The 15,451-nt window shown below is 41.7% G+C and overlaps 1 protein-coding gene and 2 long non-coding RNA genes across 3 annotated transcripts; 2 read left to right on the top strand and 1 right to left on the bottom strand.

Moving 5' to 3' along the window:
• Positions 1-62: 62 nt before the first annotated feature.
• Positions 63-792, bottom strand: LOC104959083 (uncharacterized). The gene is made up of 3 exons (XR_799824.1): positions 681-792; positions 216-217; positions 63-90 (listed from the first exon to the last, which is right to left on the bottom strand). It is a non-coding gene; the product is annotated as an uncharacterized lncRNA (long non-coding RNA).
• Positions 793-2,146: 1,354 nt separating this feature from the next.
• LOC104959085 (multiple epidermal growth factor-like domains protein 9) lies at positions 2,147-7,944 on the top strand. The gene is made up of 2 exons (XM_010786941.1): positions 2,147-2,841; positions 7,712-7,944. The coding sequence occupies exons 1-2, from the start codon at positions 2,280-2,282 to the stop codon at positions 7,942-7,944; spliced, it is 795 nt and encodes a 264-aa protein (XP_010785243.1). The 5' UTR covers positions 2,147-2,279.
• Positions 7,945-8,525: 581 nt separating this feature from the next.
• On the top strand, positions 8,526-15,203 carry LOC104959084 (uncharacterized). Its single transcript, XR_799825.1, has 3 exons — positions 8,526-8,538; positions 12,637-12,643; positions 14,918-15,203. It is a non-coding gene; the product is annotated as an uncharacterized lncRNA (long non-coding RNA).
• Positions 15,204-15,451: the final 248 nt, after the last annotated feature.

A 15,451-nucleotide genomic window follows, 5' to 3' on the forward strand; every position in this document is an offset into this window, starting at 1 on the left:
GCCATGTTAAAGGACATCTAATTTCTCTCAATGCACTTCGAGGACCGAGCGTCGAGGAGGCTCTCTGGAGGAGCTATAACCGAGGATACACTGATGGTTCCTCCATGGCTCCTCCGCGGATGCATTTCCGGAAACGGTGAAGGCGTGACGCACGGCCGGACTTATTTCAGCCAATGACAGCTCTGCATGCATTCCCCGGATATTATTTTAGAAACTGCTTTCATCGCGTCGCGATGTTTCCAGAGAGAACAGCTGTGAGGTCCGTGCAGAAAGCAGAGCAGTGTGTATAAGGACGTGAAGTCTACCCATGTGCAGCCTCGAAATTACCCCCAAACCAAGGACGCGGCCTCGGTGGAATTCCAAGTATGCTGGAGATTGGAACAGTCCTTCGGCGGCCCTCGATGACGTAGTATCCTTGAAATATTGGCTTGGAAGCCAGTTTCCTCGCGATTGAAAAACGGCCCATGGGCCTTTCTCATTTCACTAATTTCCCCTCCTCGACTCCTCGAATCCTCTGTCCTCCGGTAGTGACCCGGAAATGGTTTTCGGCGCGCCATGTTGAAGGACATCTCATTTCTCTAAATGCACATCGAGGACCGAGGATTCGAGCGCAGATGCGGCTCTCTGGAGGAGGCTCTCTGGAGGAGCTATAATCGAGGATACACTGATGGGTCCTCCACGGTCTTCCACGGCTCCTCCGTGGATGCATTTCCGACAACAGTGATGTCTAAAAGAGTCGTGACGCACGGCCGGACTTATCTCAGCCATGACAGCTCTGCATGCATCCCCTGGATATTATTTTATTAATATTATGTGAAGCACTAAATGGTTTTAGACAAATATCTACTCTTTGTTTGTAGATATCTACTAAACTTAAGCAATTAAAGAGAGTAATGTAGGCCTGTTATACTGAGTGATATATATTATACACACTGCTCTGCTTTCTGCACGGACCTCAAAGCTGTTCTCTCTAAACATCGCATCGCTTTGTGTGTATGACAACAAAACGAACTGTAGACCTACCTAAAATAATACAGATTTGACTTCACGAGAAACGCAGAATAAAAGCAGAATGCTAATTAAGGATTAACAGGGAAGGTAAAGAAATAGCATAATCAATCATGTTATTGTTGAATAATTAAAGAAACAGACATATTCAAAACTGTTCATTTTACATATGCAGATCAAATTGTGACCACCGCAGGGCAGTGCAGGCTGATGATAAACAGATGCCAACCACTTTCTCTTTATACATGCATGCAAACATAACAAATGCAGACAGAATATCATAACACCAACACCACTGCAGGAGAATAAACATTCATCATCATACACTCACGACAGCACACGTCAATACAATATAAGCATGCTATAACTTCCGATGACGGCATTCAAAACAAAGGTTTAAAATAGAAGCGCAGCTACAATGTGAAGAGCGAGACAGTTGCGGCCTAGGGTTGCGGCCTACAGACACGCATTTCTAAGTTTGAAGCAATGTTTAAAGTGTTAAAATAACAATTGCAAAAAACAGTCAAGTCCTAATAGCCACGGTAAAAACCTCCTTTAATCAATTCCTATAAATAACATTTAAATAAAAATAAAAATTCAAATACATTGTGGGCTAGTAGCCTAAGTTGTGTCCTAAAGTCACCTGAAGGGAGTGAGGAGGATGCTGCTTTATTTGACCAGGCAGTCATTAAAGATGAATTTCACATTTAGTGAGTGATTTCAGAATACATTCACATAGAATGAGGTCTGAAAGCGTACACAAAGGAAGGTTCTGGACCTTTCACTATAAACATTGATCCCGCAACAAGCTGCCACCGCATGTATGACATAAGGGGGAGGACCTGTGAGGCGTTTAACTGTAACACTGTATGTAGACCAGTCCTAAGTGTTTCTAGAAGGCACACTATCTTTAACAATATAATTTCTTACAGTAATACAGTTTCTGAGTGGAACCATTTATGTGTGGAAAATGTTCAGAGGGGTGAGTACATTTGATAATTTACAATATGATTTCTCACAAGTTGTTAGGAAGATTATCCAACCAGCGGGCCCTCACGGGCAATGTTGGAGGGCTCCCATTGGCTAACGACTACGTCAGTCTCGGGCGGCCCATGGTAGGTTGTAGAGCAGGTGAAGTGTTGACTGTGGTTCATAGGGCAACAAACCGCAGCGTACGCCGCCGGGGACATCAATGGTGGAGTACGCGTCTATTCAGGGAAAGGTCTGAGAGGGACCACTACTGGGGCTTACATGGAGAGCTGAAAGTGAATATGAGGCTAACGTCCTTAATTATGTACATATCTCCGGCTCTGCTATTTATTTTGTATGTATATATTGGATTTTGTGAAGCTGCACCTCGCATCAGTCCCTACGATGCGTCGCCTATCTCCAGGAAGCCCGGCTCAGCCTCCGACACCTGGGAGACCTTCTTCACCGACATGCCTCGTTCTGTACCCGAGAGCAGCCTGGCACTCGGGCCTCTAGCCGGCCTCAACCCGCAGCCTGCTATTGTTTCTGCCGGCCCGACCACCATAACCAGTTCTATTTCGAAAACGCTAAACACCTTTCAGCCTCCAACAGCGGACCAGACCACCACTCCTTCTACTGCCGCCCCTGATACTGGAATAATCATAGCCACAAAAGAACATTTAACTGCGCCGATTTCCCGATTAAACGGCGCAGGCAAAAGATCCACCGATGCACAAGCCTCACTTTTCTCTCCGGAGAAAAGGCTGCAGACCATGGTGTCCATGGTTTCCCAGCGCACAGCCAACGATGCCTGGGCAGCAGATAATATTGGCACATCTGTTACCTCAATAGAGAATAGTCAAGGTGAGTAACGTTACCTTTGAATTAAAAAGCAACCAAAACAGTTCAAACTAGATCGTTCAGATTTAAAGGGGAAAAGAAAGAAGCTTTTGGAAATGAAGCGATATAAAAATGAATTGCATGTCTTTTTTGTCGTATTTTGTGTTGGCACATTCATGTTAAGAAAAACGACTCTGTGAATAGAAAGCCATGTATATGTTAGCCTGGTAGTAGTAGCAGCAGGGTGGTCTAACAGGGGTTTTGACGCAGAGAAGGACCGAATAAACCAGATTGCAACAATAGGCAGACTTCTCAGACTGGACGGTGAACCCACTGAAAATCGGGAAATCACCAAATCCCATCGTATCACATTCAAAAAACAATTTATTCTCAAATATTTTCAATGTCTTTGCTGTGTAGCATATTTTATATTCCAGAGGGCCTTTATCATACGATATGTGTTTCAAATATTACAGTGGGCTAGGAAGGGGGGCTGTAGGGGCGCAAGTATGATCCTGTTGTTGTTCCGTCAATGTATCCAAACCGTCCCTGCAGACAGTATCCACGGAGACCGGCGATCCCTTTGTGTTAGGCGTGTTTTATATGGAAGGAGAATCAAAGAAGCTGCCCAGATAGCGGCTGCATCCCCTCTTTTGTTGGTTGCAAGGCAGACGCAGAACAAGGCCCTTTAAACCAAAATGGCCAGGCAGGCCAAGCCATGAATGAGCAATGACTGTGGAGCCCCTCCTCTCACAACTCAGCACCCCAGTCTCCATGTGGATGGATGTGTTGTTCTCCTCCACCTCAGCACCCCAGTCTTCATGTGGATGTGTTGTTCTCCTCCACCTCAGCAGAGCTTCTTTAATGTGTGGCAACGTCTGTGCAAGCATTTCATTATTCAGAATCAGAATACCTTGATTCGTCCCACAGAGGGGAACTTTACATTCTTACAGCATGTAACGAGCCTATAGCTTAATATGAATTAAGAAGCATGCATACAAATCAAAAGATACACACTCAGTACCCGTAACAGTTGTGTTCCCACCTGCTATAAGGGGAAGAAGCTTCCTCTTCCTAAACTACATACAATAGTAGGAGCATTTCCCAAACCATTTCAGAAATTCAAAGCAAATTGATTAACATGTATAAAATCAATGGATGTCTTCCAAAATGCTGTGTACTTAGTTGTAACTCCATAATGCCTCTCAGCCAGAATAAAAAAAACACAACACATCGGTTTTATTTCATATTTTGACTGATATTGGCCCCTCACATCAAGGGTTCATCCAGTCATGTGTTTTACATTGAGCCTTTGTGCTCAATGTGTATAACCTTACTGTCAGCATTGATAGAAGGGGGATTCATTTTTGGTAGTGGGTTCTAATGTTTATGAAGATGAAGGGTCTGATTGATCTCCATAATACTACACAAAATGCACATTGAGTGTCTGGTTAATGATCTCCAGATGTACAATAGAATATTCTAATAGTCAGGTGGGATTTGTGTGAACAGATTTAGATGGTTTTGATCTGGCGCTGATATCCCTCTGAACCCTCTGAACACTTCTGTTTAATGGTTATCTTCTTGTTGGATTTTTGCAATTATGCTGAACACCGATTATTTGCAATCTCTCCTTTGTGAATATTTGATGATCTTATATGTCATAAAACTAAATTTATTTCGGTTTTGGGCTGACAAGCCATTAGAAGACGTTTGGTTTAAGGAAATTATGACGCAATTTTTCCAACCATTGGTTGACCTTTTATAGACCTAGCAAGAAAATAAGGGCCAGATTAATAAATAATGAATACAAAATTGTTGAAGCCCAACTATCGATCGGCATAATTATTTCAGTTTATGTATGTTAAGGTCGTTCAGCAGGTCATTGAGTTGAAATGGTTGCGGGTTTAGCATTCTCTACTAAATCACTCCTCTGTATTGGCTTCATTTAAGCCCTGAGGCCAAAATGCAACCTGCCCCATGACACATGAAACATTTCCCCATACCTTATTGAAAGTGTCACCAGAAACCTCATCACTGTTCATTGTTCTAGTCTAAAGGCTGTCTCATGATAACATCAGAACAACAAAAACGTCACTTGGGGTAACGCCTCGCCGAGCGCCCTGCTATACGTATACTGGCAGGGCAGGGGGCGCGAGGACAGATGTAAGGTGTGTTTTCACATGCTTTCCAGGAGGAACTCTCTAAAGGTTAAACAAGGTTTGATTCCCTAACCAAAATGTAAAGTAGAGCGATTGTTTCTTTGCAGAATAACGCTTCAACCGCTGTTGTTTTCTCTGCAGCAGCACAGACAGGGGTGCTGGGAATTAGGCAAGAGAGGAGTTTTGGGCCACAACCTGTTCTGAACAGCCTGCAGCTGCCTGTGTCTCAATAGCAGTCATGCTTTCACACCACCTCACAGCAGTCAGATAGGAGAGAGCGGAACTCAGTTCCCCCCCTTCCCTCTCGACTACACAGGTCTAGTCCAATATACATCAAACCTTCGGCTTCAAAGATGGCCACATACCCCACACCTACAGGAGGCCTGAATGCAGTGTGGAAGTCGATTCACTGGATATCACATATTCTCAGGCGTGATCGGCGGACAGTGCTCTGGTGGACGTCACTGTAGCAAAGGGCCTGACAGTTTACTGCACAGAGTTGCATAACCACAGGCTTTTCTTAGTTATGTAAAAGTCCAAGCAACAGTCTAAGGGAAGCATCATCTGACTGGGACAGGAATAGAATATAACTCTGTCGCTGCCCGGTCCTCTCCATCTAACTGCTAGCTGAGGTATTGTGTCAAATCCGTGTGTATACCATTCATCATTTCTTTTTTTACTTTGGTCTGGAAGCTCTTATCTGTCTGAGCCCAGAATGGAGACACGTATACTCAGGCATTCAGTCATCACTCACCACACCTAGCCTAAGATCAGATGAATAATAGATGCCACTCCGTACTCTGCGAGGTCATCCACATGTCTGTCGTTATATCTCTGGTTTCTTACAGCCTTTTTCCTAATGCAAACATTCTTAAGGTCTAAGACATTCAACACATATTAATTAACAAAAACTGCCCAAATCTTCAATACGAATGATTTAACTAAAATGTGTTGTAGCATGAAGAATACATTATTAAACTGATATTTAAAAACAATGAATCGTACCAGATGTTATAGATGACTCTGAGAGGTGGATGTTCAGTACGGCTTCTATTTGATCATTCACAACACTACAATAAAGCTCTTTACAAGTGGTGTTCCGCTTCAATGTCACATTCAAACTGTACAGAATCCATCATTGGCAACACAGTTCTGGACTGATTCATCAGGTCTACCATCTTTAGTTTTTTTTAGACTGGCCAAATTAGGCAAATTCCTCTAATACAAAATATGATCTTGTATTATAAAACGGATTTGAGGGCATTGTGGTCTATTTAAATGCTGACTGAAAAAAAATTACCATGAAGTTGTTTATGTTGAATAGCAGAGGTTCCCAAAGTCCTCAGATCTTGTGAAAGGATGTGCCAAACCAAATGTCCCAAGCTTCCCACTGCAGATACAGACAAACACTGTTCCCATGGAAGGGCCTGGAAACAGCCTTGGCTTTCCCCGGGCCTGTGATGTTAGTCCCACATTTCTTGATAGAAGTTGCCCTGCTCTGCAACTCTCTAGCATTGAAATGGTCAGACTCGGCTCTCTCGTTTTGACTTGCCCCTCAACTGTTTTCTGGACCTTGTAACCTTTCAAAATTCCACTCGTTCTGCAATAATTCCAAAACCAACTGCACTATTAATTCATGCTTTTTCATACGTCATAGCAAGTTGTCATGTCCACCCCAATTCTATTTCTAAAATATTTAAATGAATAACAATATTTTGTACATACTGTAATGAGATGTATGTATGTAAGAAATAACCGTGTCAGTAAACAATTATAATAAATCAAATAGTTTTTGGTTTTAAGTTAGAGACTTAGGCCAGGTTTTTCAGTAATAAGCTTTTTTCTACCATTCAGGTGCACACCACTACCAGTACCACCAGTGGTGTGTGTACCGCAGTTTAGGAATCACTACAGCAAAGCCGTTAGAATCAGGCTCATTCTGAAAATGCAGATTTTTTTAATTCCTTGATGGGTGAGAGGGATATGTTAGAGGAAAGGGAATTAGCAACTCTGGTGTTGTACTGGGAAGGGCCGATAGTACAGGAATTCTGTGAATGCATTCTGCAGCTTTAAGTAGCTCAGGGGACGGCTGGGTGCATGATCAGCTCCTGTCTTACTGTTCCTGGGTCTGGTCACACTTGCATGCCCTCCTTCTATGTGACTTCCCTGCACACAGCCCTGAAAAACAGATGTGATGTCACAAATGCAGTGTGTAGAATAACTTGATATTGGGAACATTGATTGATTGATTGCAATATTCTTGTGTCTATGGACTGTTAGTCTGGCACTGTAATATCGTACTTAAGAGAACAGCATAATGAGTTCTCCATTTCCAAACACAGTGCATCACTGTTCCTATTGTGCAAATGTAAACCAGGCAGGAAACAGTAAATGCTGTCTTGAATTCTGCAGAATGTCTAGGCAGAATAAAATAAAGGCTTCAGTTAAAGTAAACTTATTTTCAGATATTATTCTAATGTCAGTACTATATTCTGACAGTTTAAACATCATTATGTCACTGGGAAACAGTACTAAGCTGACCCTGCCTGTCACAGTATATGGCCATACATGTTGAGTTTTTTGAACAATATTATGTATAATATAAATAAGTATATATTGCACATCATTCTGTAGTTATACCACTGCTGGTACATCTCATGCAACATTTTCAAATTTCTTGTCTCTTCCTGTCACTGTGCCCCCCCCCCCCACACCCCCCGTTCATGGCCCAGAGAGTGTGTGTAACTGCAGCAGTGGTGCTGAGGGGGTTCGGGATCCGGACGACTGTGATCACAACACGGGTCAGTGTTCATGCCTGTCGGGCTACACTGGTCTGCAGTGTGAGGACTGTGAGGAGGGGCACTACACCAACGGCACCAGCGGCTGCATGCCCTGCGCCTGCGACTCCTCCGGGGCCGTGAACAGCCTCTGTGACAGGTACGCTCCCTCCTTTCACCTCTGGTAGCCATTACTGGAAATGTGTATACTTACTTTTAATTTGAAAAATAAGGACATGGGTAATATTCTGTGCTGTGTTTCAGGTCACCTCAGCATTTACTTATTGGATTGAATTTGTATTTAGACATTGTTGTTTGTAGCTAAATGTAGTTTTAGTAGTCACTCAAAGGAATAGTTTGGATGTTTTTAGGTAGCTTTGTATGAGGTACTTTTTCCTAATTATTGTATTACCTAGTGTAGATGGGGGTCTGCATGCCCCCTGTTTGGAGTAGTATACTTGAGTTACTTGAGCTGATCAATTTACTGCTGTGGACGGATGGCTATTTTAACCACCTAAAAGAATGGCCCACTCAAAAAAGTATTAATATCAGTTTAATGCGTACACTACGTTATTTTCACCGCTTTGCAGAAGTACAACCCTCTCATGGGGAACTTACAGCCGGTATCTTTGATATTGGCCAAAGACCCCAGACTCCATTGAAAGTAACAGTAATTGTACCCTTCCGAATACAGGGATGCTGTTCTTCCACTGTCTCGATTATTGGACTTATTGCATGCAACTGCACGATTCGACAGATACCTTAATTGTGTATTTGAAAGTGTACAAACATTACTTTTGGCCAGACATGGCCTCTGTAAAATATGCCATGGAACTGCCTATAGTCTGAAGCTTTATGAAGGAGTACTATCTTTAGAAGCAAAAGGGCCGTAGCCTGCCCAAACAGACTGTCTGGTGTGAGTGAGTGTTTGTTATCCCATAAGGACTGAGACAAGATGTTCTGGGCTCAGCTTTGCTCAGACATTATGTTCACCATAACGCCTTAGCCCTGCAGGATCATTGTTGGGAGTGGATGAGACCATCATCTCACAGGCCGCCCTGGAAGCAGCAAAATGTTGAGACCCTGCTAACTCCTTCAATTCTAGAAAACACATGGCATACCTGACATGCAGTTGAGACTCATGAACTGTGACTTGGAAAAGAAGCTGTGTGTGTGGGTTAGGGACCTGGTAAAAATAGCGGCTGCACTTTCTGCCTCTAACCATGAGAAGGAATGCTGCTGCTGGAGTCAATGTGCAATGTGTGGAGGATTGGTTTTGTCATGCCCAGAAGAAGTCACAGTTTAAGCTTAACTAAACTAAATCCTAATTAAGCCCACCAGTTCTTCACTGGAAACACAAAATGTCATTCTGATGTTAGAGGACCTGAGCTGATGTGGGTTTAATGGGATGTAGGTGAAGGTGCAGGAAGACCTCCAAACCTAATACAGTCCTTCTCAGACAGTCTGAGCCCATGCCTGGCCACTGCTAACCCTGTTAGCCTAGCCTAGCCCCCCCAGGAGCTTATCACTGGGTCTTACTATGTTAAGTCAGCTTTCCTACCCCCCAGCATGCCGCTTAAGGTATCTTTTCCATTAAGTAATGAGCAATCTAGCTGAGGAAGAGCGGGTCCGGGCTTTTGTTGTGTCCACTGCTACGGGACACCCAAGGCAATGACAACAGAACCCATTAGATAGTCCTTTGATTTGTTTAGAGCCCACAAGCTGCAGAGAGACACCCTAGTATCTTGATGAAAATGTAACCCAGTGGGTGTTCATTCTGCAAGAGAGATGCACCCTGGGGAGTCAAGCTTGGAGATGTTCATAAAAGAATGTCACAGTCAATGCATGACAACTCATCAAACATGGTTCATTTTCAGGTCCATTTCTCGTCTTGGTCGGACCGAAATCCAGCAAAGATACTGTAGCTTAACTGAGAGCTAAAAATACAATGATCATAAAAAACAGTGCATGACTTGGCCAAAATGGTATGCATGCACAAGAACAAGGTGTATAGAAATCTGTATGTTGCTGCCCTTGTTTGATACTTGTTGTTGGCAAATGATATATCTTCATTTTGTTATGGACAGAGCCAAGCTAGCTGTTTCCGCTTTTTACCCTATCTTTGTATACCGCACAGCCATGAGTGGTTTTTGATCTGACTCTCGATGAAACATCACAGCCTCCCCTCATCTGGGAAAGCTATGCACAACATTTCTGGACCTGGCTGCAGGGATTTGCCCCTGTTCAGCTGCATGAATGAAGTCCGACACAGTTTGGGTTGGGTGGGGTTGAAGTGGCTCTGTGCAGGGGAGTAGACTGTCACTGCACAGAGCCTCTTACTCACTAATATCAATGTCAACTCTATCATTAGGATTCAGGAAAAGCACCAACAATCCCACATGTGATCACACTCAGTGTGAGTGTGAGGAAGTGTTTGCTGTGATGAAGCGCTCCTACAAACACAATATAAGGCTCCGAGCCAGAGCTCCTCACTAAAGGCTCTGAGTGGATGCAAAACAAACATCTGGGTTTATGCTCGGCTGTAGTTTATTTATGTTTTTCATTTAATTATTTATTTGAATAGGGGCAATGCACATTGATGAACACTTTAAAAAAATAATGCTTCAAATGTAAATATGCCGGATTTGAGCTTTGAGCTAATTTCCATCCGTAGTCCCTGACATACAACATTTAAGAACATGACATTTGTATACATAGCAAAAATAAATACATGATATGCAGAAAGAGCAAGAGCAGCATACACAAGTATTTACCACATGGCAATACAATATAGCAGCAACGACATATAAAGTGCAAGACAAGATACAAGAGATACATAAAGTGCAAGAGGAGATACCCCTGTGTTAATGTGCATTTAGCGGTGATTGCACATCTGTTTGTTTCTCAACCATTCTTTGAGTTGACCTTTGAAGCTATTGAGACTGGGACAATCCCGTATCTCAGTTGGGAGGCTATTCCAGAAAGAGCTGCCTTTAATGGAGAGGACATTTTGTCCAAAAGTGGTCCGTCTGCGGTGGACTTCACAGTCTCCTCTGGTTTCTGACCTAGTGCAGCGTCCAGTGTGTTTTTTGTTGATGAATTCCCCTAAGGGGGGGGGGGCAGTCCATGTAAACATTTATAAAGAAATGGCGTGACGCCGCCTCTGCTGTCCTGATAGAAACGATGCATTTTTGATCCGTGGTTGTGTTGGCCAAATGTAGACAGCATGACATCACAGGGAGATATTTCCAGCAGCTAGGTCTGATAATAGAATACTTATTTTCAGCTTGTTCAAACATCAATGTAAACGTCAGAAATCTAAATAAAAATATTTCCATATGTCATTAAGCACAAAATAGAAATTCCCTGTGCAAGATCATTTTGACTCTTAAAACACTATAGTATAGTGTTTTAAGAGGACACAGACCATGATATACAGCTTCCCTATGGACAAATATCAAAGGCATTCATTTAGTTTGGCAGTCCATAATGTGTTAAAGTGTTGCTAAATGTAGCTGTGCCTATATCTGCTCGATACTCTTTAATTGACATTATTCCGGCTGATGAAAGCATGATATACGAGTGGATGGAATCCTGTTTCACTCAGCATTTACAGATTTGAGTGTGATGGGTTTATGATAGAAATACAGAACAAAGCATGGCCAGATTATGCTAGTTAATACTAGTTATTATATGTTGCCTGACTACTTTGGAAGTCAGAAGTACAGTATTGTAAAATATGGGGTTAAATATGGGGATAACGGCTAAAATATTTAGACTGTGTATGAAACGCAGCAACAAAATTATACATGCTTCTTTTTAAATATGCCACTATACTTTTTTTTTAAGAATGGATATTGGGTTAATTCAGCAGTCTGAAATGATGTAGTACGGTGATCAACATTTCCGGTGAGGGCGAAGCAGCCGAGTGTGCTGTCTGGAGTATCCAGTTGGAGACACGGCGTGAATTTAAGGCACAGTGATGCTATGAGCTAAAGGCTAACCCTAGCATGCTATCATGTTAACATTGACGATATTATGATGCTGATGTTTCAAGAATGTTAAACATATTCCTCATCTTTAATTAGTGTGATAACATGTTAACATATGCTAAGTAGCACCAAAAGTACAGCTGAGGCTGATGGTATTTTTTTTGCGATAAAGTGATGAGGGTTCATCCGCTGGGGACAGAAGACTCCCTGGTATCCAGTAGCCTACCATTCAAGTTTTTCAAACCAAAAATGATACATTTACATATGTTGTTTTTTCATTAAATGAAGTCTGTAACGTCATCCTTATTCAATGTTTTGATTTCCCCCTCCTTTACGCTCTGTGGTGTTCTATCTGCAGTCTTTCTGCAAACGATGTCTTTTTAAAAAGACACTCAATGTTCAATATGTTGTGTATGGTCATGCCGATATTTGACAGAAGAGCTGTTTAAACCACTTTGGTCCGTCATAACATTTCAGTCAGAACTGAATTGGGGTGAGCTCCTGTGGGCTTATTTTTACAATACTCTATGTATGGCGCCATGGCTGTAATGAAATATTGATTTTGCATGTGTCACTGCAGTGGATGCATTATTGCCATCCGTGTATTTTTACTCTGCATTGGTCGCAGTATCTGATACTATTATTTGATTTGCTCAACAGATATACCGTATGAGGGCACAATTCTTACCCTGTCGTTTAACCTTCCTTTTTTTGTTATCATTCTAAAAAAGAAGAAATGCTCCAGATCTGGTTTGGAGCATGTATATCAAGTTGCTTGTACACTGGAATTGTTATTTTTGGCTGAAATATCTGTAAAATAATTACAGGGGATAACACACATTGCATGCTAAGCAGCTTCCAGAAACTTGTTTTCAGTGGTAAACCAAGATATAAAGTATCAGCACCTGTTAACATCCATGTTTTGGAAAGACGTCAGTCAACATAATTTACGACCCTAATAAAAAACAAATACACAAAATCCTCTATTTGCATAAAGTAACGCCGGTGTGTGCCTACAGCAAGAGGGAGAGAAAACACTTTTTTAACAACTTTATTGTTCTAAAAAAGCTTATTTCGACTAAGGCAGAATATTTGGTTGGATAAAAAGATGTTGTGAATTTTGTAAATGATTACATCCATACAAGTCTGAAACAATCCTTCCAGAGGGAGGGGGGCTGCTGCAAAGGCCCTGTCCCCCCAGGTCCAGAGCTTGGTCCTGATGGGCTGCAGTGGGTAAGCGTCAGCAGACCTGAGGAGACGGGTGGGGGTGTGTGGTTTGATGAGGTCACTGAGGTGGGGGGGCAAGGTTGTTGAGGGCAAAAAGTAATAGTTTAAAGTCAATGCGGTGGGGGGAGCCTGTGGAGGTGGTGGAGGATGGGGGTGATGTGGTCGGAGCGTCGGGTGGAGGCAGTGACCCCTGGATCTATTTGTTGGCTCTCAGCTGCTCTGTCAGTGAATGGATCTGCATCTCTAACTTTGTATCAGAACGTTGGCTTGGTTAGGTTTGTTACAACTCCATCGCCAACCAAAGCCACTGACTCTTGGGTGGATTTGTGGGCATTATGCTCACAAAAAAACAACTTGAACAACTTGATGGAACTAGTGTTTTTTTCCCTTTTGTTTGAGTTAGCAGTCTCCAGTCTTTGAGCTAAGCTTAGTTTGGAGATAGAGCCGACACATCTATCATTTCATTTTTCAATAATTTCAGGTTACACTGCCAACACAGAAATAAATTCCTTTAAGCGGCGAACTCCAAAACTATCATTTTTCACAATCTTTTGGATTTTTAGATTTTCTTTGTAGTTTCTAATTGAATGTTTTAGTAACCCATTAGCATTTTTAAATCATCTCAAACCTGAGTGGCACTAACCCTTTTACATGCACTATATTTGATGTTTCCCCAAACATTATACCATGACAGTTAACAAGCTACACGGCATTCCGATTTCACCTGACTACATGAGTAGGAATGTCTCTGAATATCTGGACGTGTCCATGCTTGTGTTGAGGAGGAGGATCATGCTCTGTTGACGTGCCACCCTTTCACACCCAGCAATGCAACTAAACCTGCTGAGTGTAGCAGACACTCACCTCTTGGTCATTAAAGTGGTGACCACTTCTTGTTGCTCAGATGATGCCTGCTGTCTGCTCTCGTCCACTCGGTGCAGCCGACAGGCAGCAGAATGGGGTTAAGCTTCATCGCTCATGTCACAGTGACCTACTTAGCATCTGACACAGAGTGCCAGGCCAGTGAAATCACACCAAAACAATAAAAGCCACACCCCAGCCCAAGACGGCACAGATGACCACCAGCATTACTGACTACCGGGGCAGGACAGTGTAGTATAATCACAATCAAAACTCCTTTATTTGTCACTGTCATTTTGATTACTCTACTACATATTTTCTTCATTACTTTATTCATTATTTGTGAACAAATTCTTATCTCCCAAAACCCAACTTGAGACCCAAAGACCTTTAGATAATTCACGAAACATCAAGAGGAACAGCACATCCTGAAAATGGATGCATAGAACTAGGTTCATCTGTTTTTGTTTTGGGGGAAAATGACTTATAAAAGCTCTAATATTACTCTTTATCCTATCTAATCTTATTAATATCTAATATTTAATCTCTTGAGTATATTGGTGGATTAAGAACATTAAGCAGGACTGTGTTATGGTGACATTGGACTGAAGTTTCTTGATTTGTAGCACATTTAATTTGCTGTATAGATAATTCTCCAACCGTTTCTTATTTGAGATTCATCTGATCCTGAATAAATGTGCAGAAGACGCATTAACACTTGGGTCGAATTGTGTTTTCTTTTCTTTTACAAAACAGGTTTTCACAATACAATGTAGATTGTAGCCTCTTGACACAATACACACATAGAACATACTGTATATACCAATACAAAAAAGATTTACATATACTTATGTACATATATAACTAAACATGTTTAAAAAGAAAGTATTCTACAGGTTGTGCAATATCATTGTATTTGTATTATAGTGCAATACTTTGGTTTAGTGAGAGTGAAGGAAATGCAAAAGGCCAGTCTATCAAATATTACATATATATATTTAGTATTTTAATATCCAAACAAATGTTGCAATGGGATTACTTAAACCCAATGTGTCCTTTTTTCTTACTCTAGTTACTAGAGTATGGGGTGGGAAACTCATTTCAGTTAAGGGGCCACATACTGCCCACTTTGATCTAAAGTGGGCCGGACCAGTAACATCATAGCATAATAACCCACAGGCCCTACATAACGACAATATTTCTGTTTAAGTGCAAATAAGTAGCTACAAGTACATTCGGAAAATGTCCACATGTAATGAGACGCAAAACGTTATGAACAAACTGAAATGTACTGTATTAAGACAAACAAGTGCAATTTCAAGTGCTACACACATGTTCTTTACAACAGATCACAGTTTCCACCTGAACTGACTCACCACAAAATACAAATAAAAACGTGGGAGCTATTAAGTGAGGAGTTTGAGTTACCTCCCTTGCCTTGAAAATATAGAATTTTTATATTGGCAGTGCAGCCACAGTGTCACATCAAATCAAACTATTTTTTGCCTAATGAAGCTGCTGATTGACATTATAATACACAATGTTCAGTGACAGAATAATATAACATTTTCAAATATTTCAGTAGGTTCTTATTTTCACAGAACTGAGGTCACAG

Source organism: Notothenia coriiceps, unplaced genomic scaffold (genome assembly GCF_000735185.1).
Source record: "Notothenia coriiceps isolate Sejong01 unplaced genomic scaffold, NC01 NC01_scaffold00029848, whole genome shotgun sequence".
Lineage (NCBI taxonomy): Eukaryota > Metazoa > Chordata > Actinopteri > Perciformes > Nototheniidae > Notothenia > Notothenia coriiceps.